This window comes from Cryptomeria japonica, chromosome 7 (genome assembly GCF_030272615.1).
Source record: "Cryptomeria japonica chromosome 7, Sugi_1.0, whole genome shotgun sequence".
Lineage (NCBI taxonomy): Eukaryota > Viridiplantae > Streptophyta > Pinopsida > Cupressales > Cupressaceae > Cryptomeria > Cryptomeria japonica.
In genome coordinates this window covers 111,406,032-111,432,325 of record NC_081411.1, presented here as the reverse complement: position 1 = coordinate 111,432,325, position 26,294 = coordinate 111,406,032, and the positions used below count along the sequence as shown (strand labels likewise).

General features: G+C 36.9%; 1 protein-coding gene across 3 annotated transcripts; it reads left to right on the top strand.

Annotated features, from left to right (window-relative positions):
• The first annotated feature begins 5,118 nt into the window (after positions 1-5,118).
• LOC131061214 (non-specific lipid transfer protein GPI-anchored 15) lies at positions 5,119-25,810 on the top strand. Of its 3 annotated transcripts, none has more exons than XM_059209077.1 (3): positions 5,119-5,569; positions 24,987-25,019; positions 25,181-25,717. In XM_059209077.1, the coding sequence occupies exons 1-3, from the start codon at positions 5,218-5,220 to the stop codon at positions 25,408-25,410; spliced, it is 615 nt and encodes a 204-aa protein (XP_059065060.1). In that variant the 5' UTR covers positions 5,119-5,217; the 3' UTR covers positions 25,411-25,717. The 3 variants fall into 3 exon arrangements, with proteins under 3 accessions (XP_059065060.1, XP_057850731.2, XP_057850728.2); XM_057994748.2 differs by lacking the exons at positions 24,987-25,019; positions 25,181-25,717 and adding exons at positions 5,909-5,941; positions 6,103-6,673 and having other exon boundaries at positions 5,122-5,569; XM_057994745.2 differs by lacking the exon at positions 5,119-5,569 and adding an exon at positions 24,224-24,636 and having other exon boundaries at positions 25,181-25,810.
• Positions 25,811-26,294: the final 484 nt, after the last annotated feature.

The window sequence follows — 26,294 nt, the reverse complement described above, 5'->3', positions numbered from 1 at the left end:
CGGAATACCCCATAGAGACGTCATCTTAAGGAATGAAATGAACTGAATGCAGAATGTGTGAGAAATGGATTTGTAAGGAAGCTCTTGAAATTTTGAATTGGAGAAGCACTACTCCATGTGGTGGTCGTGTGGATATATTTCCTTGGTGCATACAAATTATATATAAATGCAGGCCGAGTATTTCCATCGACATTGCTTTTTGTAGTTGAATTGAAAGACATAAATGGTACATGCTTTTTGGAAGGAGAAAAATCGCATCTATAGATGCAGGGAGTCTACATGGAATTGGAGATTCTGGCTTGCATAACGAAGGCGCCAAGGTAGTTGAGATTCAAGACATTTTTCTCTGAGATGTCAACCGTTTCAATCATTATAGAAATCAATAATGTTCTTGAAACAATCTGAAAAATAGAATCACACTATAATAGTGTACACAGAGTAAGACTCCTAACAGTATCAAAACACAATGAAATTGAGATTTTTCTCATCCGATGCGGTTACAATTGCATTGGCAAACTTGCACATAAAAACTGTCGAATCGAGCACAAAGGCATTGCAATGGGCAAATTGAATTTGTTGAAAAAGCTTTAGAACTTTACAAGCAAGTGTTAATTGGAGGTGCACAAAATGGATTATGCATCAAAGAACATTGACGAATAAACTTTTTGACAGAAGATAAATTGAAAAGTCCTTTTTTGACATGTATGCAACATAAAGCCAAGGCATGTCAACTGCTCAAAGAGTGCTCGAAAATATGTCATCTGATGAAATGCAATTGGCGGGTACATAGTCAAATTCTTTATTGGCCTCTTTCCAAAGCTACATAATGTCTACCAACGTCATAAGCTGCAGCAATTGCAAGTAGGGTGACTATCAAGTAATTTTTAGTCGAGTACATCGTTTTAGTAGCTACTGTTCAACATTTGAAGTAAGAGGAAATACAAGTGCTAAGGAGAGGACCCTGTTTCAATACTTAAGTGTATGCTCCCTAAGATTTCTACACGAGATTGGGGCATTTCAATATCAAAGACTTTTGGAAATCAATGGAAGAAAGACGCCTTTATCCCAGATGGTGTTAGATAGTGGATTGACACACACTGCGAGCCACCCTCCAGCGGGTCCAATGCCTGGAGTTAGTTTTTGAGTGCATGAAAGCATATGATTCAAATACTAGGGAGGTGAGAAGTAGAACAGCTGAAGGTACAGTCATAGTAAGGCTTGACCCCATTTTGCTTGCCATCTTTTTCAGATTGCCAATTAGGGAAGAATTTGCAAGTGTCACCAAGGAAGATGCTGAAACTTATTTTGTTAGAAACAAAACGCAGTGCCTGAACAACAAGGCCAAAATTTGGTTAAAGACACTTCAGAGAGGCAAATCACAGTTACCTAAAATGCTCTGTTTGCTGAAGATATTTCTAATATAGTGATATTTTTAAATAGATAAATGGACAAGAAGAATTCTGACAATTTTTAAAAATGGATGTTTTTATTCATTAACACAATATGTACGGGCAAACATTATATTGACTAGGGATGATCATTAGTAGTAATCTTTATTACCAGTTGACTTATGATGAATTAAATTAGTCTTTCCACAAGTCATCATATCTCATGCATGCTGTTGCAAGCATGCAGCCTTGGCCTGGGCTTAACAATTATGGTGTCTACGGAGATACAACGTAAAATTACAACTTTTATCGACAACTACGATTAGAGAAAAGTTACCAACACTTTCGTAGGGTTAATGATGCCTTCACGATGCTCATAGTGAGAGATCTTCAGGGGAATATTGGACTCCATATATTACCAGAGTCGACAGCTCTTATTCAGCTGTATGAGACTTACTTTATTCAATTCCCCCGATTCATTTATATCTGCATTGGAGGTTTTGATGGATGTCCTTTCATGCTACCCTGGTTTGTGGATGATAAACTTGTATTGACCGAAGTTTGCAGGCAAATCAGTCGAGTCAATGAGAAATGCAGAAGTAAGCGGATAGATGGTATTCCCTTTCCAATTGGCATAGGACATTATAGTTGTAGGATTTCATCAGATGCTTAGAATGTTGAAAGGTCTATTGTCAAACTCACTTTGTACTTTTACATCGAGAGGTTTCTGTTTGATAGTAAAGGGTATGTGAGTGATAACTTGGATCTCGGGTTAGCTTAGTATCCAACAATGGAGGATTTCTGGGAAGACTATGAACATGACTTCATATCATAAATTTCAAGTTGAGGTGGAATTGAGAAAATCCAGCTACTATCATCATTCAATATCGGAATAAAAGCACAAACTTCTGTCACGCTTTTATAAAGGAAGTGGCCATCACAACTAAAACTGTTTAACTCATTAATATTTCAACTAAATAAAAGTAGAAATATTAATGAAATTTATGTCTATTATTTTTTTTTTTTTAATTAAAATTGATCTCTTTTATATATTCAAAGACAGGTTTTTTATTGCTGAAAAGAAAAATAAAAATTGAATTTTGGTGTATATTTTTCTTGTAAATTTTATTTTAAAGTCCAACATAGCTGAATTTGGTAGTTTTTATTCAACATCACCTTTTGTCTATTAAATTTATCATTATCAAAAAACAAATTGTACTTTTTTGAAGAAGATTCTCTCATCTAGTAAAAAATATATTTTGTAAAAAAATTTAATATCATTTTATTTTACTTTTTTTTTTTAATTTCAAATCAACTTCATTTCGACCGAATTTATTATGCCATTTAGGTGCCACGTGACCTATTTCGGTAGAGCTAAGTTTTATCGAACTTATTCAGTTAGCCTCAAGTGCAACACAATAATGTGCTTTAGCCCATCAATAAGGCAGTCCAAGAATTGAGAAAATTAAGGGAAAGGACTTCTTATGCTATAAAGAGAACAAAAGAACAGGGGGAAAGGAGGATTTCATAAGTGACAACCACTCGACCTACAGGCAGAAATAATTATTATAAGAGGAATAATGGCAGTCATGAAGGTTCATACTCATCTTCTATTCCTTGAATGTTGACCTCAGCTACTAATTCACAACAGAGCACCCAAGGGGGTGGTGGTGGTGAAGATCCAAATAGAAGAGGAAATCTTGCAGCAGCGTGTGAGAGTGACCCAAAAATAAGAAAGAAAATATCAAAACCAGGAGGAATGACTTTAAAACCAATCCAACAAATGGAAGGACTTCATTGCAATCTCTAGATGTTGAAGAGACGGACCATTCTATTTCTTCTCCTACCATTACTTTTTCTCCTTATGATAATTTTGTACCTCCTAAAGTGCTAGTTACAAATGTTGCTAATGATCAAAGTATTTCCCCCTTTGTTTCTAGCATTCCTACATCAAATGGGACCTTCCGCATCAGCATTTTCTTCATCTTGGCTACAATAGAGTTTAAAGAGGAAAAAGAAGAGGATCATTTAGTTAGTAACACTAGATATAGATGCAATCGCTAACTTGATCCAAAAGAATGTGAAACCAAAGAAGATAAAAATGGGTTCCAGATTGACAATAAATCCATCATCAGGGAACCTGTGTGTTGAAGTTGCTCAACCTGTTACAAAAAACAATATAGTGAAGCCAATGAAGCTGATTTCAATATTTCCCAAATTGATTTAGGACACATTAAGGACTTGGTCACAATTTTTTGGTCTTAGTAGCAATACTGGTGGAAAAGGCAAATAAAATAAAACAAAAAAAGGATCAACTCAAATAGCAAGTTCAAGCCTTCTCTTCATGTCTTCAATTTATTGTAGGAACTTCGACCTTGACCTTAGAATCAATACAGAAATGTCCTCAATATACTAGTGATTGGCTTAGGAAGTCTAAAATTAAGAATGAAGTAATGACTTTGTGAGATCCTGATTAGAATATCTGTATTTTATGTATTTTAGAATATATGTATTTGATTCTTGCAATGGATATAGCTAAAGTGTCAAAGTATTTTGTGAAACTCACATGGCATTTGTATATATGTTATTTAGGGTTTCCTTTTCAGGTTTTTAGTTAAAGTCATGTTTTGGAAAAAACAAATTTATATTATACTAGGGAGCTGCCCCTCTCAAACAGAGAGGAAGATTGCATCTCATTAGCAATCTATTCAATTATTGTGATGAATTTGCCACTTTCCATTGGGCAAGTCAAATTACTTTTCAAGTTTCTAATTTGTTTACCAACAGGTACACATAAGATAGTTATCACTTTTATGCCTCAAGTCATAAGGTTATGAGACACATATCATAATCTTATGTAATCATATATTCATTTTGGGCTATAAAACTAAGGGCTCTCCTTTGTACTCTCATTCAAGTTGTTTTAATATATCATTTGCATCTTTTGATAGAATAGCATTATCTCTCATCTCTGGCACTTTCATGAAGTTTCTAGATCTTGGATGGCTACAATCTTTAACTAAATCTCACATGATAAAGATCATTCTATAACAACTCTTACAAAGATACTCGCATAAAAAAATGTGTTAAATCACTTCATAATGATTCATAAGAAAAGGACAGCAATATTCAAATTGAAATTTAAATATTGAAAATTCGATACAAAGACAATGTGGGACAGCCGCCGACATGTTGCTACGAAGTATCATTCGAATTTTGTTAATATGAACACAGTTAGTTAAAGGTAGGCAACCAACCCTTGACCATCTGTACCTTTAACCAACTGTAACGTTCAACTTCGCCGAAAAACCGTGCAGAAGAGGAAGTGAGCTGCAATTAACACCTTGTGGCCGACTATTTACCCGGAAACTCTAGAAGCTACAAGAACGATCACCTGGTGATCCAATATTTTAATGCCTTATATCGTTTTCCTTGTCCCTTTCGCTTGTGTGAGATAAATTCTTGATATAAAAGGCATTTCTTTAAGAATTCATGTAGAACAGAGGAATTCAGATTACGGGAATTTGAAATCAGAAAGTGAAATTATTGGTTTAGGTAGATCACTTAACAACGAATTTTCTGCTGATTGTACTTTAATTATTGAAAAATGGCAAAAAGAATTAGGTTTGGTTAACCAAAACTTTCTGTGATTGCCACCTCTCTGTTCCGTGTACAAACAGCTTTGAATTCCAGTTACGCAATCTCTATTTGCTCACTATATAAAATACAGATATTCTAATCAGGATCTCACAAAGTCATTACTTCATTCTTAATTTCAGACTTCCTAAGCCAATCACTAGTCTTTCTGTACATTTCAAGTTGATTATCAATGGCAGGTAAAATGGAATGCCCTCAACAAATGGTTTCAGTAGCGTTGACTGTGGTGGTAATAATAGCAGGAGCTGCAGAGTATGGCGGTGTGGGTGCTCAATCTTCAGGGTGTGCAACTTCTCTGGCAACATTGTCTCCATGTATGGGATATATCACAAGTAATATGTCCAACCCAACTCCATCACAGGGCTGCTGCACTGCCTTATCTTCTGTAGTGCAGAGCAGTTCAGCGTGCCTGTGCCAGCTGTTCAATACCAGCAATCCACTGGGCATTCCTATTAACCAAACAAGGGCTCTGGCTCTACCAGGCGCTTGCAAAATTACCACTCCACCTCTCAGTCAATGCAATGGTAAATAAACTATAATCTTTCTTCGAATACTTATTCTGATAACAGGATTATGTTTTTAAATTTGGTTGCGTATGTGTTTTTTAATAAATGTTTTGAAACATATTAAGTGAGAGCTTGATAGATCACAGAGTGTGATCTAAAACATGTTAAGAGTATTTTTACATTGACGTTCTAGATCATACTCTGTTATCCATCAAGCTCTGTTGCATTATGGATTCAAACTTTGATGAACAAACCATACAAAATTGATTATAGAAATAGCGAAAAGAAACTACTATTCGATTCAATTTTAAAGAACCAATAGTAATTAGCATACTTCTTGTTGCTGTTTGTCAACAGCTGCAGGGGCTCCGGCTACTTCTCCATCCACAGGTATGTCTACACTTTTTTGCTTGGCTTAAATCTCATGTTCAACTGTAGTTAAAGGGTAATTTTATATATACAGAGAGTGTTGTGTTATTACGTTTTTCAACTGATATGAATATAAATTATATAGCAAAAAGAGTAACATAATTTAATGGCTGCACTTGCAGGTTCTAATGCACCAACAACAACAGAAACTTCTCCTTCCTCTTCCCCTGCAACTCCAAATGCAGTGTCTCCCTCATCTAGATCACCATCTTTACTTCCTCCCACAACTTCTGTAGGAGGTATTTCACCAACATCCGGCGAGAAACCAACATCAAAGGCAGGAGCCCTTTTCGCACCTTCCACCATCATCAGTGCTTTAGCAGTAGCAATGGTAGCAATCAGTATTTGGTGAACATCTTCTGTATCTGTGTTGGATATTCTGTTATGGACCTGAGTGTATTGTGGAGTGTATAAGAGTCTTTCAGCGACTTCCTTCTATTTAGGGAGTTGTATATTAGAATTGGTATTCTTTCTGGTTTTATGTGCTGTGTGCACAGGATTGCATTAGTGGTGTTTTGTAGCTATTCTTTTGTTCCTTAAATAAATAAGGATATATGCATCCACTGTGAATGTCCAGACTGTTGGACCTACTGAATCATATTTTTGTATGATGTAGCATATTTTATTATTGATACACATAAGAATTATTTTTAAATTATGTATGTAAATGACAACTGATTCATGAAACCACATGTTAGAATCCACTTTCACATTTACTGATAATTTTTGGTTACTTCTAGTTTTGTTTATCATAGACAGAAAACCCTGTTTTGGGCATTGTCATTATTCTCACCCAGAGCTTTCTGTTTGTTTATATATAACTATCTGCATCAGTTTTTTTATGATTAATTAATTAACAAGTTGCTGCAGCAATTTATTGTTGTCTTCTGGTTTGCTTTGTTTCTGTATCAATTTATGCTATGCTCAGTTCATCATCAAGTTTCGTGCTGCTCCGCTATGCCCTGTTTTGTACTCTGAATAAACCACCATTTGGTATCAGAGATGGAAACCTGATTTGTCTAGCAGTTGTGTTGTTTGTCTGACAGAAGACAAAAATTTGATATTGCTTACATAAGGTTTTTTGAGGAAAATAAAACAAATTTATTTTTTCAAGCTCATATGAAAAAGAAATATCTGAAAATGTATTGCTTGTGGATAACAGTTGTAGTAAACACACGATGTACAACAAAAAGATCTTTATATAGAGAGATGAATCTAGCAAAATGCAAATATGGCTTAGAACCACTAAGGAAGTTGAGGTTATGAGGAAAGCCACCAGTGCAGTCAAAACAAATAAGGTGGGTGTACAATATATTTTGTGAAGGCTCAATGTGATCTTGTTTATTAGGCCAATAATTATTGTGAAAACTCAATACATATGTACATGGATGAATAACTATTTAATATATATTCATATCATTTGTTGAACTAGTTAAATTATAGATCTATTGTCATGTTAGTTGTATTCCTATCTTTAAGATCTTTTGGAAATAACATTTCAAACTTGACAATGATGGACTTGTAAAGCACTGAGAGGGGGGGTGAATTAGTGACACACAAAACAATACTAGTTTAAACACTGACCGGTAGATATACTTAACAAGTTTGTTAAATACTATGCATGCAATCCAAAATGATATAAAAGCATCCACAATAAGTAAAATATCCACCATAACACAAGTGTTTATACGTGGAAAACCCAAATGGGAAAAACCACGTTGAGATGGGACTCACAAGTTAACTATCTGCAGTAATAGATAAGGTCTACAAAAAATTGCTCTCCTGTTAAAGATCCCAAAGCTTAGTTAAAAGTTATACCCTGTTAAAGATAGTACCCTATTAGGAGTAACCTCAGTAGAGGATTTCTGAATCCAAACTAATGGATCACCTGGTTAAAGGATTTTTACAATGAAGCTTGTTAGAGCTTACATGGTTAGGGGATTTGACTGTTGTAGTGATTAGAAAACAACAAATGGTGTGATCTAGTAGTAGCACAACTTGCTTGAATAGATCCTCTTCTATGCACTCAAAACTTCATTACCAACATACTCTGCAACTTAACACTTCTATCTTCGCATCAAATCATCTCATATAACATCTCCTTCGCTCATACAAAATAATTCATTGTGATGTCAATATATAGACATTTAGATTTCATGTTGGCCTTGAGAAATCATATCACAATTTTCTAGGTGTAGTGTATCTAGTCAAACAATCATAACTCATCACAAAAATACCACCAAAATTTGTCGGTGAGAATAACTCATCATGACCAGTGATAACCCATCACACAATCAATGAATACCGGTTGGAACAACATATAAGCTATTTGTCCTTCGATGCTCCTTTGATAATCTTTGTTGGATCCTCAGGTTGATGTCGAATTATGTATATCCATATATAAACATATATACACACTAGTTGTCACAATGCATATACCGGTTGTCACCATGTATTGGTTTGATATAAACCGTCTAGTATACTGGTTGCAATATAAATAACTTTAAAGTCGCACCAGTAGACAATGTAAACATATGTGTGTATGTGTTACATCAATGACAACATATGAAGTAATTCAATTATCATCAAGCCAACAATCTCCCGCTTTGGCATTGATGGCAACACATAGAAAATTTTACAACAATACAACTAAGTGTGCTTACAAAAATTTGTACACATACAGTACACATATATTTCTACTCCTACTCCCCCTTACTACATACAACATACAAAATTAACATGAATAACTAATTAACATGAATTAATAGGGTACTCAGGTTTTTGTCCTATTCCATTAGTGATTCTTGACTCTTTATCTCTAGATTGTAAGGCTTCCCCCTCAAAATAGGGTAGCCATTAGGAATGTTTGTATGTTTGTTTGGAGGGCACCTCACCCCCTGCTCGTAAATGTTCTACAAGCAAAGATGATGCATATTGGATTATTGTTCATCGCAAGAAAAGAGTTTGTCTCCTACAATTGCTAGCATGTAGATTGTCTCATTGGGGCCGAAGTTGGTTCGAAACTCTGATTTTCGGTGATTGATCATTTTGTTGTTTTTTTAAATGATGTATTTTTTTGTCTCATTACATCTTTGTTGTCCTTTCAGTTTGGTTTTCTATTGTTGTGTCTTTGGTTTTCATTGGTTGTCCCTTTGGTAACTATCCTACTTTGTACAAGGCATGAGCCCTAACAAAAACCCACTTATATTAATCAAAAATATTAATTAGCCATGGAATTTAAAGCATTGATTAATAATTGATATTGCAATAAATAATTAACTATATAAAATTAGTATACTTAGCTTCATTTTGATGTTGGAAATATCATGAAAAATATCAAAATAGGGTCTCCAATGTGTTTGGAAACCAACATCTATTAGACAAGCATGTCAAGACAAATAAATTATTTCTAGATGTTAGTCTCAATGTCGTGCTTGTGAAAATGGACCATTTGTGTATGATATTTACCTTGTTTATAGTGTATAATTAATCACTATTTGTAATTGTGAGCCTAACCAAAGGAATTGATCTCACAAAATTTTGAAAAGTAAAAAAGCACAACCTTATTGTGTTGAACCAAGTTCGAATAGGATTAGCACCTAGTGATATTGTTCAAGAGCTTGTTAGGAAAGAATTAATTCTACTTTGATCAAACTCCTAAGTGTGAGTATTTAATGGCAATTAAGAAGGATCAAAGATAAGAAGCAAGCATGCACAATATACCTAGGTTGATGGTGCAAGAAATAATGCAATTATGATAATCTATGATATTGTTATAATGAATGTGCATGTCTTTTATAAAGTTTCTTTCATGATTCCAAATGTATAAAGAATACTTTTAAATACAATATAGCATACAGACTCATAAAAACGTGTTTTAGGTTGATCCATAACAACTAATAAGAAAAAACAATAATGTTCATTTTGAAATTTAGATTAAAAAAATTTAGAAACACATGAATGCAATCTTAATCTAGATTTGTTTTGCATTTATAAATTTGATTGAAAATAGCAAACACAAAATATAAATAACAAAACTAATTCTTCAAAATGACTTAGCTAAGGAGCTCCCCTCAAGCGTACCTTTCTACAACTTCTATTGGAGTTATGAAGACATAATATTTTGCAATAAATTATTGCTCTTCTTGGAAAGCTAGTTGGAACTATTCAACAAACCCTAGATACAAAAGGTAATTACCTTTACATGTATTTGTGTGGAGATTGACTTGAGTAACCCATTGCCAGATTCTCTTGAAATTTGTCTAGGCTCTTCGTCTTGGGTTTAATAGTTAGATTATGAAACTCTTCTTTTTCTGTGTCCTCTTTTGTCATGAGTATGGACACCTTCAACAACAATGCCCTAGGGTAAATAAAGTTGCTAGTGTTCACAATTCTCCTACTACCCCTACCACGAAGGTGGATATAGGAGACAAAGGAAAAGCCCCTATGGTTGATCATGGTGGTTCAGATACGGATGGTTTTCTCCCTATTAAGCAAGTCGTAATAAGGGGAGGAGACAAAAAAATACTTACAAGAATAGGTAGAATTATAAGAGCTTCAACTATTTTGACGTGCTGGAAACTCTGGCCTTAGAGGAGTGGATTCCACTGATTTGACTTCTAGAGCTACTCTCATGGAAATGGATATTGTGCAGGACCAAGGGGTTGTTTTGGATATGTAATCTTCTCGTGGCATGTACAATCCCTAGTGCAGGAGCACCTAGTTTTGAGTCCAGTTTCTTCATTTTGGTGTGTTTGTTCATAGGTTGGTTTGGAGTGGTGAATAAGAGTCTTCTCTTAGGTCTTCATATGTTTTTGTAATGCTTTGGTAGGTTGAATGTCCTTAGGACCTAGGGATATGCACCTTATACCCCTTGGCTATGCACTTTGATTCGGTATTTGGCTTATCTATTTTGAGAAGGAAGGTTGTTTTAACGTCTATAATATAGAAGGTCTTGTCGCAAAATGATATTTTGTCCGATCGGGTGAAAATAGAAAGTGCTCCATAATTCAAGGAGTGGAGTCATTTATCCTTTTCAATACAATTTTGTGTTTCGCCATCTCCTCGTGGATCCTCAGAATAACCGTGCAAACCAATGTTGATGATTTTGGGTGATGCATTTGCTCAATTTTGGCTTGTGAGCCCTTGTAAGCCTAAAATGGCAAAATCTTGCATTTTGATGAAAAATGCCTTGGATAGCCTTGTTTGGATTTGGAACATTTCAATGTAATGTTTTTTAGTCATCTTAGATGGTTTGGAGGAGAAAACTAAGCATGTAAGGCAAAAATGCACTTTTTGGCAAAAGTTGTCAAAGTTGCTTGACAACTTTTTGCATTTATGAGCAAAGGGTTGGTTAGGAAACCAATGGAGAGTTAGTTAGGACAAAAATGGCATATAACATCCCTAAGAATGAATGTAATAAGGTTGTTGAATTCCTGGAGTTGATTGGAATACAAATTAAGATCATTTTTTAAGTTTTACATTGCATTTTTCAAGAATTAGAGCAGCAATCCATACTTAATGGATTGATTACATTCTTGTACTTTGTTTGTGGATTTATTCTTGTTCTTTTAGTGCTTAGGAAGCAATTTGATTAGTTTGTTTGCAGGTTTTAATTGAGTTTCCAATTTTGTAAGCTCTCGGCCTAAGTAAGGGTTTGAGAGGCTCAGACATGGTTCCAGTTTGAAGCCCTTTGAGTTATTCTCAATAATTCTTGGGACTCGAGCCATGGAACCTTTGTACAGTGTATATAGTTTTTATTTTCCTTTGGAGTTCACTGAAAGGACAATGAGCATCATTTCCTAGGCGAGCTCAGTTATGGCCCAGTTAGGAAATGAATGAGATTATGCAAGTGTTTGTAGGAATGAGCAAGGTTGGAGTTGCAGAGTGTTTGGGATGAACAAGTGATATGTGGTAGAGCATATGTGTGAATTTGGAGGTGTGGCAAATCAAGGAAGACACCTAACCCTTTGGAAAAAGACCAAAACAAGCCCAACACCACCTAAAACAAGTATTTCTCGAGTTTTGTACCTGTACGATCAGACTAAAATTCCTAAATTTAGAAATTGGAAAGTACTTCCAAAAGGGTATCTTGATCAACAAAGAGTTTGTGTGCGTCTTTGGGGAAATTGGGAGAAATTCCACAAAAACCGGTTAGGTAGGGCTAATTGGGGCTCTAGAGCTACTAGGCCTAGAAAATAGGAAACGGAAGGAGCGATGGGGAAATGAATAAAAACCTCACTCAAACCCAGTTTATTTTCTTTGAAAACCATCACAAACACCTACTACAACCTCTACAAGCATTTGTTAGGAGTTTGAGAGTGTAAGGTTGGATTTACCCTTGTGAATCTCAACCATGCTTGAGCAACCAATGAACACATCTTGATTGGGAGCACTCTTAGAGAGTTGAGGTGTCTAAAATGATTATTAGACCAAATGAACAATAAATGAAGCCCACTAGGACAACACCTGACTACCCTTAAACAAGGAATTTAACTCTCTTTGTGAAGGACTCCCCATCATAGTGGTATCAGAACTTCCAAGATTGGGAAGAAGCCATCATATGACAGACATGGAATCAATAGGAGAGAATAGTTTAAGGATGGTTACCAATGCAAAGCTAGCAAAGAAGGTAGAAGACCAAGAAGAATAAAATAGACTCCTCAGAGAAAGATTGCTACAACTGGAGAGAAAATTAGATGCGGTTGAAGATAAAACTGAGAAAGTGACAATCAAGGTCAATGAGGGAAAGTGAAAAGAAGTTGTAGAAGAGGATAGGACTCCTAAACCAGACCCTATCCTACCTGAAGAACCTTTCCTTAAATAAATTAAAGCCTTAGGAGGAAAATCCCTAGAAGGAGTGCCCCTTTTTTGTGGAAAAATGGAGATTGAGGTAGTCCTAGAATGGATTGAGGGATTGGAGAATCACTTTGAATGTGATGGAATCAATGAGGCACAAAAGGTGAAGGTGGCCAAGTCTAGATTGAGAGGGGCAGCATTGACGTGGTGAAAATTTATTCAAGAAGAGAGGCAAAAATAGGGCAAGAACCCCATAGCTACTTGGAAGGGCATGTTAGCCAAGGTGAAAGAGGCATACATCCTTGAAGATTATGAAATCTAGTTGCACAAGAGGAAACAAAATTTGAGGCAAAGAGACTTGGATGTGAGCAGCTATACTAAGGAATTTCAGAAGTTGTGTCTGAGATCCAAGGTGGTAGAGGATGAGAGCATCAAGGTAGCTAGATACTTGAATGGCTTGAGATGGAATATTCAAGAGGAATTAAGCTTGTTATGCCCCAACACCATGCACAAATTCTATCAGTTGGCACTTAGAGTGAAGGAAAAGAGAAAGAAGAAACAAGATCAAAGCAATAGAGGCAGAGGTAGGGGAAGAGATGGCAGAGGTCAGAGAGGTAGTTTTGGTGGAATAAGTGTAGACCAAAGATCCCAAGGGAATCCAAGTTGGTTGAGAAAAGTGGGGATTCCAATAGCAAGAGCAACTATAGAGGAAGGGGATCTAGCAAATCTAGTAGAGGAAGGTATAGTGGATCAGGAAGATGGTCCTATTTTTCCACCATGAAGTGCTACAACTGCCATCAACTTGGACACCTAGCCTATAGGTGCCTTGAGAAGTCTTCTTCATCCCAAGGAGGTGAGAGGAGAGTAAATTATGCTCAAGAGGATGCAGCAAACATGAAAGCATCAGAAGTAAGTTTGGATTCAGATATTGGAGAGAAACTCATGATAAGGAGAGTCTTGATCAAAGAACTGGTTAAGGAGGAACCTAGCCAAAGGAGATCCTTGTTTAGAATAAAATGTAAGATCATGGGAAAGGTATGTAGAGTGGTGGTGGATTCAAGATCCATAGATAACATAGTGTTAGAGGAATCGGTGAGTAATCTCAATTTGTCAGGAATACCACATAGTGATACCTATAGAGTTACATGGCTCAACAAGGGGCAGCATGTTCTAGTAAATGAACAAACTTGGGTGAGTTCACCATTGGAGGTTACAAAGACAAAATCTTATGTGATATATTTCCCATGGATGATTGCAACCTACTCCTAGGTAGGCCATGGCAGTTTGATAGAAAGGCCATACATCATGGAGAGAAGAATGCTTATACCTTCCAAAAAGATGGAACCACCTACAAATCCAGTCCATAGGAGACCAAGTAGAGGGAAGATCCAAAGTTCCTAATGTGTTGTTGGTTGGTGAGAAAGAGTTCATCAACACCCTCAAGGAGGGAGAAGGAGTGGGGTTTGACATTGTTGTAAAGCCAAAAGAAGATAGCAAGGAGAAGAAGGTGAGCATTCCTAAAGAAGTGCAACAGGTCCTAAATCAGTTTGAGGACATCATTAGTGATGGAACACCAACTACATTGCCTCCTCAACGTGCCATAAGTCATCAAATTGACTTTATACTCGGAGCTTCTTTACCCAATAAGGCAGCTTATTAAATGACACCAGATCAAAACAAGGAGATATCCAAGAAGATACAAGAACTCCTAGATAATGGACAAATCAGGAAGAGTATTAGTCCATGTGCAGTACCCACTATTTTGGCTCCAAAGAAGGGAGGTAGTTGGAGACTTTGCACCGACTCTAGATCCATAAACCGGATTACTATCAGATATAGATTTCCCATCCCAAGAATTGAAGACTTGATGGATTGTTTGGGAGGTGTCGAATACTTCACCAAGATAGATCTTAAGAGTGGTTACCACCAAATCAGAATAAAGGAGGGTGATGAATGGAAGATAGCCTTCAAGACTACAAAAGGACTGTATGAATGGCTTTTTATGCCATTTGGACTCACAAATGCCCCTAGCACATTCATGAGACTCATGAATGAAGTACTCAAGGACTACATTGATAGATTTGTTGTTGTTTACTTAGATGACATCTTAATTTTTAGAAAGTTTAAAGATGAGAATTTTAATCATATAGAAATTGCCTTGAGTAAACTATGTGATGAACAACTAACCATCAATTTGGAGAAATGTGAGTTTATGAAAAAGGAATTGGTGTATCTTGGGTTTGTAGTCTCAAGAGGTGATTTAAAGATGGATTCCTCTAAGGTGGAAGCCATAATCAGTTGGCCCACATCTAGGACAACAAGTGAAGTGAGAAGTTTCCATGGCTTGGCTCAGTTTTATAGAAAGTTCATCAAAGGGTTCAGTGAAATATGTGCACCCATGCTTGAGACAATCAAGGGAGGTGTGACAACCAAGTTTGTATGGACAAAGGAAGCACAAAGAGGTTTTGATCTCCTCAAGACAAAGGTGGCTACTCAACCAGTACTTATCCTACCAAGCTTTGACAAACTCTTCACAATTGAATGTGATGCAAGCAACATAGCAGTTGGAGCAGTTTTGAGTCAAGACAATAGACCGGTTGCCTTCTTCAGTGATAAATTCAATGATGCAAAGAAAAGGTATTCCTGCTATGATTTGGAATTGTATGCACTTCTCCAATCACTTACGAACTAGAGGCATTATTTGCTACCTAAGGAATTTGTGGTTTACACTAATAATCAAGCTCTTAGCTTTCTTAATTCACAAGAAAAGTTAAACCATAGGCATATTAAATGGGTAGAGTATTTGCAGTCATATACCTTTACCATCAAACACAAGAAGGGACAATGTAATAAGGTAGCTGATGCATTGAGTAGGAGGTTACTACCAGTGCAAGAAGTGCAGCTCAAAAGCATTGGAGTGGATAGCTTCAAGAATTTGTATGAAGAAGATGAAGATTCTGCCACTACCTACAAGGTTTGCCAAGGGTTTGGAAACCATTTTCACAGTGAATATGCAGATTACACCTTGCAAGATGGTCTTTTGTTCAAAGGAGGATAGCTATGTGTGCCTAAAGGGTCTATGAGGGAAAATTTGATGCAAGAGAAGCATAATGGATGCTTGAGTAGACATTTTGGTTTGAACAAGACCTTGGAACTTGTCCAAGGATTCTACTTTTGGCCTAAAATGCAAAGAGATATCAGAAGATATGTGGAGAAATGTGTGGTTTTCCAAAGAGATAAGGGCATATCTTCAAATTTTGGTCTTTATCAGCCTTTACCTATTACCAACCGGCCATGGGAGTGTGTAAGTATGGACTTTGTGGTTGGTTTGCCAAAAAACAAATCAGGCTTTGATAAAATCTATGTTGTGGTAGATAGGTTTAGTAAGATGGCTCAATGTATTCCATATAATGTCACCCATGATGCCAGTCACATTGTTCACTTGTTTTTCAAAGAGGTTATTACGATTCATGCTTTACCTATCAGCATTGTGTTAGATAGGGATGCAAAGTTTATTGGTCATTTTTGGAAGACTTTGTGGCAAAAATTAGGTACTAATTTGTCGTTTAGTTCAGCCTATCATCCCCAAATGGATTTTCAAACTAAGGTGGTCAATAGAACACTTGGGAATCTACTTAGATGCCTAACAAAAGAGTATGGTCAAGCTTGGGATCAGATCATCCATCAAGCTGAGTTTGCCTACAATGATAGTGTGAATAGGTCCAATGGTAAAAGCCCTTTTGAGGCGGTGTATGGCATTCATCCTAGAGGATTTTTGGAGCTTAGAGATGTGGGAAAGATGGGATAGAAGAATGGACATGCCTTAGACATGGCTCAATCAATGCAAGAGGTTCATGAGCAGGTTAGGACAGCCCTATTAGACACTACTCAAAAGATCAAAGACAAGGTGGATGAGAAAAGGAAAGATATCCAATTTGATATTGGTGATATGATGATGGTTCATTTGAACAAGGCAAGACTTTAGAAAGGTGTCCCTAGTAAGCTTCAGATGAGGAGGATAGGTCCTTGCAAAGTTTTGGCAAAGTATGGAAACAATGCATACAAGATAGACTTACCTGGTGACATGGATTTGTCACCCATTTTCAATGTGGCAGATTTGGTGCAGTATAAGGGCACACTTCCAATAGAAGATAGAAGAGTTTCAGACGTCTCTCAAGCACTTTCAGACCTTCCCTTACCAACTACACCCATTCCCCAAGTCGGGAAGGTGTTGGATTCTAGAATTTTGAAGAAAATAAGGCATACACACTACATGGAGCACTTGGTCAAGTGGAAAAACCTTCTAGCATTAGAGGATACTTGGATACCTGAGGCAGACTTCTCTAAGCATGGAGTTCCATTTTCTTTGCTGCCTCAAGGAGTCACTTGACTTCTTTTATTTGAGGGAGTACGGTGCAGGAGCACCTAGTTTTGAGTCTAGTTTCTTCTTTTTGGTGTCTTTGTTCATAGGTTGGTTTGGAGTGGTGAATAAGAGTCTTTATTATATCTTCATATGTTTTTGTAATGCTTTGGTAGGTTGAATGTCCTTAGGACAATGCATTTGCTCGATTTTGGCTTGTGAGCCCTTGTAAGCCTAAAATGGCAAAATCTTGCATTTTGATGAAAAATGCCTTGAATAGCCTTGTTTGGAATTGGGATATTTCAATGTAATGGTTTTTAGTAATCTTAGATGGTTTGGCGAAGAAAACTAAGCATGTAAGGCAAAAATGCACTTTTTGGCAAAAGTTGTCAAAGTTGCTTGACAACTTTTTGCAACGTTGAGCAACTTTTTGCATTTTTTAGCAAAGGGTTGGTTAGGAAACTGATGGAGAGTTAGTTAGGATAAAAATGGAATATAAAATCCCTGATAATGAATGTAATGAGGTTGTTGAACATCTAGAGTTGATTGGAATACAAATTGAGATCATTTTTGAAGTTTTACATTGCATTTTTCAAGAATTAGAGCAACAATCCATACTTAATGGATTGATTGCATTCATGTAATTTGTTTGTGGATTTGTACATGTTCTTGTAGTGCTCAAGAATAAATTTGATTAGTTTGTTTGCAGGTTTGAATTGAGTTTCCAATTTTGTAAGCTCTCAGCCTAAGTAAGGGTTTGAGAGGCCCAGACATGGTTCCAGCTTGAAGTCCTTTGAGTTCTTCTCAATAACCCTTGGGACTCAGGCCATAGAACCTTTGTACAATTTATATAGCTTTTATTTTCCTTTGGAGGTCATTGAAAGGCCAATGAGCATCATTTCCTAGGCGAGATCAGTTATGGCCCGGTTAAGAAATGAATGAGATTATGCAAGTGTTTGCAGGAATGAGTAGGGTTGGAGTTGCAAAGTGTTTGGGATGAAAAAGTGATGTGTGGAAGAGAATATCTGTGAAGTTGGAGGTGTGGTAGAACAAGGAAGACACCTAACCCTTGGAAAAAGACCAAAACAAGCCCAAAACCACCTAAAACAAGCATTTCTCGGGTTTTGTACATGTACGGTTAGACTGAGATTTATATATTCATAAATTGGAAAGTACTTCCAAAAGGGTATCCTGATCAGAAAATATTTTGTGTGGGTCTTTGGGGAAATTGGGAGAAATTCCCCAAAAATTGGTTAGGTAGGGCTAATTGGGGCTCTAGGGCTACTAGGCCTAGAAAATAGGAAAAGGAAGGAGCAATAGGGAAATGAATCAAACCCTCACTCAAACCCAGTTGATTTTCTTTGAAAACCATCACAAACACCTACTACAACCTTTGCAAGCATTTGTTAGGAGTTTGAGAGTGTAAGGTTGGATTTACACTTGTGTATCTCAACCATGCTTGAGCAACCAGTGAGCACATCTTGATTGGGAGCACTCTTAGAGAGTTGAAGTATCTAAAATGATTAGTAGACCAGATGAATAATGAATGAAGCCCACTAGGACAAAACCTGACTACCCTTTAAACAAGGAATTTAACTCTCTTTGTGAAGGACTCCCCATCAATCCCCCATTTCCCTCCAAGGATCTTGATTTCTTGAATCAAGGTGATCCTTTAAAGACAAATGACAATATTATTTTGTCAAATCTGGTCAAGGGAAGGATGTTTCTTAGGCTCTAGGCTTTCAAGAATGATCCCTTAATAATTTTTTTACTAATAATTCTTCTAAGGGTCATTGAAAGAAGGATCGGGAAAAGATAAAATTAACTAGAGAGATGCTGATGGAATTAGGTCTATAAAACCCAATGATGCTCACTTATCCCAATCTCTCCAATGGTTATTCTCTCTTGTTATGTAAGGGGGTTGAATAGAATCCCTCAACAAAAGGCTATTCTTAATTTGATTGCAACTCAGTCCCCAAATATTTTTTGTATCCAAGAAACTAAGCTTTTAGTGGATGCCATGCTACAATGTGCTCCAAGTATTTGGCAGTTTGGATAGTCTCAATGGATTGGAGCCCTTGTTTGTTTTGGAGGTCTATCTCTTTTTTGGAACTTGAGGAAGATTGTCCTACTTTGGTGGAGGGTATATGCACGAAGTTGTGGTACCAAAAAGGTGCCACACTTCAAAAAAAATGAGAAATGCTCATAAGACGTGCGCCTTATGAGAGAATGTGGGCTTGTATCACGAGTCAAGGGTCCCATATAACCGTTTTTTAGTGCAGCTCATTTGGCTAGTGCCAAATGACTTCCATTGAAATTTTTTAACCTTTGATAAATTTCTACTCTATACCCTATAATCTATACTCTATACCCTATAGTTTTATAGCCACAACCCTAAAAATTAAACCATTTCAAACCTATAACAAATACCCTAGATCGTATGACCAAATATGCTAAATCCTCGACCCTATACAATAACCATATACCCTATAACCCAATATGCTAAACCATATGAGGTTGTTATGGGTTGTATGGTGTCCTAAGGGGTCATATGGTGTCCTATGACCCCTTAGGACACCATATGACCTCTTAGGACACAATGTGAACCCTAACGACATGTAAGGGGTTATATGGTATCCTAAGGGGTCATAGGACACTATATGACCCGTTAGGAGACTATATGACCCCTTAGGACACCATATGACCCATAACGACACTATATGGTGTTCTAAGGGGTCACATGGTGTCCTAAGCGGTCATATGGTGTCCTATGACCCCTTAGGACAACATATGACCCATAACAACACTATATGGTGTTCTAAGGAGTCATATGGTGTTGTAAGGGGTCATATGGTATCCTAAGGGGTCATAGGACACTATATGGCCCGTTAGGACACCATATGACCCCTTAGGACACAATATGGTGTCGTTATGGGTTGTATGGTGTCCTAAGGGGTCATATGGTGTCCTAAGGGGTCATATGGTGTCGTAATGGGTCATATAGTTTCCTATTACCCCTTAGGATACCATATAACCCCTTATGTGTCGTTAGGGTTCACATTGTGTCCTAAGGGGTCATATGGTGTCCTATGACCCCTTAGGACACTATATGACCCCTTAGGACACCATATGGTGTCGTTATGGGTTGTATGGTGTCCTAAGGGGTCATATGGTATCCTATGACCCCTTAGGACACAATATGGTGTCGTTATGGGTCGTATGGTGTCCTAAGGGGTTATATGGTGTCCTATGACACCTTAGGACACCATATGACCCCTTAGGACACCATATGACCCCTTAGGACACAATATGGTGTCATTATGGGTCATATGGTGTCCTAAGGGGTCATATGGTGTCCTATGGGACCATAGGACACCATATGAACCCTTAGGTGACGTTAGGGATCATATTGTGTCTTAACGGGTCATATGGTGTGTTATGACCCCTTAAGACACCATATGACCCCTTAGGACACCATACAAACAATAATGACACCATATGGTGTCCTAAGGGGTCATAGGACAACATATGGTGTCCTAAGGACACAATGTGAACCCTAACGACACGTAAGGGGTTATATGGTATCCTAAGGGGTCATAGGACACCATATGACCCCTTAGGACACAATATGGTGTCATTATGGGTCATATGGTGTCGTAAGGGATCATAAGGTATCCTATGACCCCTTAGGACACCATATGACCCCTTAGGATACAATATGGTGTCCTTATGGGTCGTATGGTGTCCTAAGGGGTCATATGGTGTCCTAATAGGACACCATATGACCCCTTAGGACACAAGTTTTGGTCGTGCTCTCTGTCAGGTTTGCACGTGTTTCAATGAAGTTAAAAAAATACTGTGGTAAACTTGAGCTCCCTTTTAGCTATCCAAGAATGTAATTTATTTCAAATTTTGATTTCGTTAAGTCTTTCATCTATAATTTCTTTTGTCAGTGTGTCCATTTTTTGTCAAAAACCAACATGCACTATTTTGGGTATTGATTTTTACACGTTCATTAGATTTTGAAAAAACTTACATTTTTAGAAACTAGACTCCATTCTACACAATTTTAAAAAAAATAAAAATTGATTTTTGATTAGTTTTCAATGATTTTAGGGGGGAGCATGCTCAAATTTATGTTTTTCAGGATGCGTCCACTTCGAAAATTAGTAAAAAATCATATACTCATTAAAAAATTAGCTGAAAAATATGGCATAAACTACAAGGTGTTAGCTAATTTCTCACTGAAGCGATTTTAAAAATTCAAAAAAAAGTTAACATTTTAGGGGGGCCACAACATACGCTATGTTATGTTTTTTGCATAAAAAATAGGACCACTTTTTGTGACCCCCCTTTTTGAAGCCCTTAATCTCCACCATTTTTAAAAAAATTAATAGTTTAGAAAGTAGACTCGAAGCACTCTGACTCTTGTTCTTGTTGCATCTTCAAATTTGGAGTGTAACTATCTTCAATTTGTCAATGAAGTTCAGACTTTGCTGATTTCAGAAAAAAAGTGGCATCTTAAGACCCCCTTTTGGTACCACAACTTGGTGCACATACCCTGGATGTCTAGTCATTCTACTATTTCCTTGGTGTCTTCTAGCCTAGAATTTAGAGAAACTATTCAGATTACTAATGTTTATGCTCTAACTGATCTTTGTAGGAAAACTCTGCTTTGGTCTCATATAAGGTATGTTTGGTCTTGTGTCCCTTATCTTCCTTGGATTTTAGTAGGTGACTTTAATTCTATCCTAAGTCTGGAGGAGAAAAGGGGAGGGTTGGATCGGTTGGATCACTCTTCTGCTATTTTTCATGAGAATATGGACATTCTCAACTTAATTAACCTCAAATTGGCTAATGGGGTCTATACTTAGACTAACAGGCGATGTGGAGAGGAAGTTATTACTAAGCGATTGGATTATATTCGTGATAGTTTTCTTGCAACTAGCTGGCATACAATGGTGGACTATAAGACTATTCAGGATTTAGGATAGGTTGTTGGTTGTAGATGGAAGGATTCCCATGAATGGCTACTAGGGGAATCAGTGGAGGCTTGACAAGAGTTAGTTCAAATTCTTGCTTTTCGAGAGTGTAATTCTTTGTCAAGGAAGGATATTTTGGCCTGGGGCAGGGATTTGATTGGTAAGTACTTTGCAGTTGTGGGGTGTTTAGAGCTTGATAGGAAATTGTTTGGGAGTATAGAGGTTCCTTGGTGGAAATGCGTGTGGTACAAATTTTTTTTACCCAAATGCATTTTTTTATGTGGGTGGTGGTTCAAATTCAATGTCTTACTTGGGATAATTAGTGCAAATGGGGCTTCCATGGACCTTCTATGTGTGTATCATGTCGTCAGAGTGAAGAGTGTATTCCTCATCTTTTCTTTCCATGCTCTTTCTCTAGGGAGATTTGGCACTTCTAGTGGGGAGTTTGAAATCAGGCATGTTAGCATGTTTCCTCATTGGCTGAGTTTTGGGACCATTGGGGTATGCCTCTAGTTAAGAATTCTTTCTTTCTAGATGCCTAGGTTCTTGAACCCATTTTCATTATTTGACATATTTGGTTGGAATGAAATCAGAGGGTCTTTTGAGATGCTGGAATGGTTGCTTGACATTTGCATGCCGAAAAATTATTCGTTCTCTTCATGAACTATCTCGATAAAGTGTGATCTTGCTAGGGATGTGGATCTTGACTATGTTCATATTTATAATCGGTTCAATTTTCTTGTTCAAGGAGATGATCCTTCTCTCAAGGTGAATTGCAAGCATGCTAAGAGTCCTAGGTGCAAACAACATTTGCGGAGCATTGATCGGGTGGGTTGAGGGCTCCCTCCTTTGCAAGGAGTTTTCGAGACAAACACTTATGGTTCTTCTCAAGGGAATCCTAGTCATGCTAATTATTGGTGGTGTACAACAAGATAGCTATAGTGTTGTTCAATTTATAAAGGATTTTATACGAATAATTGCATGGAGGCTCTCACCATTTTATATGCCATGGAGAGAAGCTGTGTTCTTGGCTGGAAGATGATTATTTGTGAATCTGATTCATTAGTAGTGGTGACTCTATTGAATGAGCAGTAGTTGGATGTTGTTAAATGGCATCTCACTATGGTTATTACACAAATTTTTCAATTGTACAACTCTTTGGAGTATGTTACCTTTACTCACATTCTTAGGGAGTAGAATAGAGTAGCAGACTATTTCATTAAATGGGCTTTTGATCGAATGCAGGGACAATTGTCCTTGGACTTGTCTCACATGTTACATTAATTAATTGATGAATATAGAGTTGCGTAATGTTTTATTCTTGCTAGACTTCTAACCTTTATTGTTATGCAATTCTTTTAATAAATTTTTATCCTTCTTTTAAATTATATATATATATATATATATATATATACCCGTAGAGATGTTAATCCATAAAGGGCAATCCACTCAATATGGGCCCAAAAGGAAACAGAGCATAGGTGTACGATTTTCACCGTTAGAAATGCTAAAAGTTCAAGCAAAATAAAAACAATGTGGAACCGCCGCCGACATGTTGCTCATTCAAATTTTGTCAGAACGGACACTGTTAGTTAAAGGTAGGCAACCAAACCTTGACCAACTGTAACGGTAACTCCGCCGAAAAACTGTGAAGCAGAGGAGGTCGGCTGCATGTTAGACATTCCGGCTGACTATTTACCCGGAAACTCTCGAAGCTACACGAACAATCAGCTGGTTATCCATTATTTTAATGCCTTAAGTCGTTTTCCTTGTCCGCTATAGCTTGTGGGGAATAAATTCTTGATATAAGAGGCACTTGTTTAAGGATTCGTGTAAAAAAGAGGAATTCATATTAAGGGGATTTAGTAATCAGAAAGAATAAGTATTGGTTTAGGTAAATTACTTACAACGAATCTTCTGCTGAATGTGCTTCAATTATTCAAAACTGGTAGAGAGAATTAGGTTTGGTTAACCAAAACTTTCTGTGATTGCCACGTTTCTGTTCCGTATACAAACAGCTTTGAATTCAAGCTACGCAATCTCTATTCGATCACCATATAAATTACTGGTCTTCCAATCAGGATCTCAAGATCATTACTTCATTGTTAATTTCAGAACTTTCTAAGCCACTTGATATTCTTCCCTTACTTTTAAAGTTGATTACCAATGGCAGGTGTGATGGAATGCCCTCAACGAATGGTTTCAGTAGCGTTGACTGTGATGGTAATAATAACAGGAGTTGCAGAGTATGGCGGTGTGGCTGCTCAATCTTCAGGATGTGCAACTTCTCTGGCAACATTGTCTCCCTGTGGGATATATCACAAGTAATATGTCCAACCCAGCTCCATCACAGGGCTGCTGCACTGCCTTATCTTCTGTAGTACAAAGCACTGCAATGTGCCTCTGCCAGCTGTTCACTACCACCAATCCATTGGGCACTCCCATTAACCAAACAAGGGCTCTCGCTCTACCAGGCGCTTGCAAAATTATCACTCCACCTCTCAGTCAATGCAATGGTAAATAAACTAGAATCTTTCTTTGACTATTTATTCTGATAGCAGCATTCTGTTTCTCAATTTGATTGTGTATGTTTTTTATAAATGTTTCATCAGAGCATGGATTAGAGCATGGATTATAGAATGATTCAAATTATCTTAGAGTGTTTTTCCATTGACGTTTCTGATCATACTCTGTTATCCATCAAGCTCTCCATCAAGCTCTGTAACATTCTTTTAAATGAAGCTAAAATTTCGATGAAAAACATATACAAAATTGAATTTAGAAACAGCAAAAAGAAACTACTATTCTATTCAATTTTAAAGAACAAATAGTAATTAGCATACTACTTGTTGTTGTTTGTCAACAGCTGCAGGGGCTCCAGCTGCTTCTCCATCTACAGGTATGTCTACACTTTTTGGGGGTTTGCCTAAATCTCATGTTCATCTGTAGTTAAAGGGTAATTTTATATAGAGAGAGTGTTGTGTTATTACCTTTTTCAACTGATATGAATATAAATTTTATAGCAAAAAGACTAACATCATTTAATGGCTGCACTTGCAGGTTCTAGTGCACCCACAGCAACAGAAACTTCTCCTTCATCTTCCCGATCAACTCCAAATGCAGTGTCTCCCTCATCCAACTCACCATCTTTACTTCCTCCCACAGCTTCTGTAGGAGGTATTTCACCAACAGCCAGCGAGAAGCCAACATCTAAGGCAGGAGCCCTTTTCACACCATCCACCATTATTAGTGCTTTAGCAGTAGCAATGGTAGCGATCAGTATTTGTTGAACATCTTTCTTCTATATCTGCGTTGGATATTGTAATATGGACCCGAGTGTACATTGTGGAGTGCATAGAAGTCTTTCAGCGACTTCCTCCCATTTGGAGAGTTGTCTATCAGAATTGGTATTCTTTCTGGGTTTTATGTGCTGTGTGCACAGTATTACGTTGGTGATATTTTATAGCTATTCTTTTGTCCTTAATAAATAAGGATATATGAATCCACTGTAAATGTCCATACCGTTGGACCTGAATCATATTTATGTATGCTGTAGTATATTTTATTTTATTTTTTAAAATTATAAACAAGATTACAATCTCCGCAGTGCGGGTAGAAAGTAGCATATTCATGAAACCACAATTTGGTATCAGAGATAGAAACCTGATTTGTCTAGCAGTTGTGTAGTTTGTCTGGCAGAAGACAAAACTTTGATATTGCTAACAGAAGGTTTGTTGAGGAAAGTAAAACAAATTTATTTTTCCAAGCTGATATGAAAAAGAAATCTCTGAAATCTTTGATATTTGCTAACAAAAGGTTTGTTGAGGAAAGTAAAACAAAATTATTTTTCCAAGCTGATATGAAAAAGAAATCTCTGAAAATGTATAGCTTGTTGATAACAGTTTTTATAAGCATACGATGTACAATAAACAATCTTTATATAGATAGATGAATCTATCAAAATGAAGTATGGCTTAGAGCCATTAAGGAAGTTGAGGATATGGGGAGAGCCGCTAAGGAAGTTGAGGTCAAAACAAATAAGGTGAGTCTACATTATATTTTGTAAAGGATCAATGTGATCTTGTTTATTAGGCCAATGATTATTGTGAATACTTCTTCGATAATTCTCTGAATCGACTTGAGGTTGAGGTGATTACTAGAACAAGAGTCAACA

Bases quoted from the DNA above. Each gene is read 5' to 3' on its own strand.
- LOC131061214 (XM_059209077.1), top strand. From the start codon at position 5,218: ATGGCAGGTAAAATGGAATGCCCTCAACAAATGGTTTCAGTAGCGTTG. The intron at 5,570-24,986 runs GTAAATAAACTA...GTTTGTCAACAG, and splicing joins ACCTCTCAGTCAATGCAATG to CTGCAGGGGCTCCAGCTGCT. The intron at 25,020-25,180 runs GTATGTCTACAC...CTGCACTTGCAG, and splicing joins AGCTGCTTCTCCATCTACAG to GTTCTAGTGCACCCACAGCA.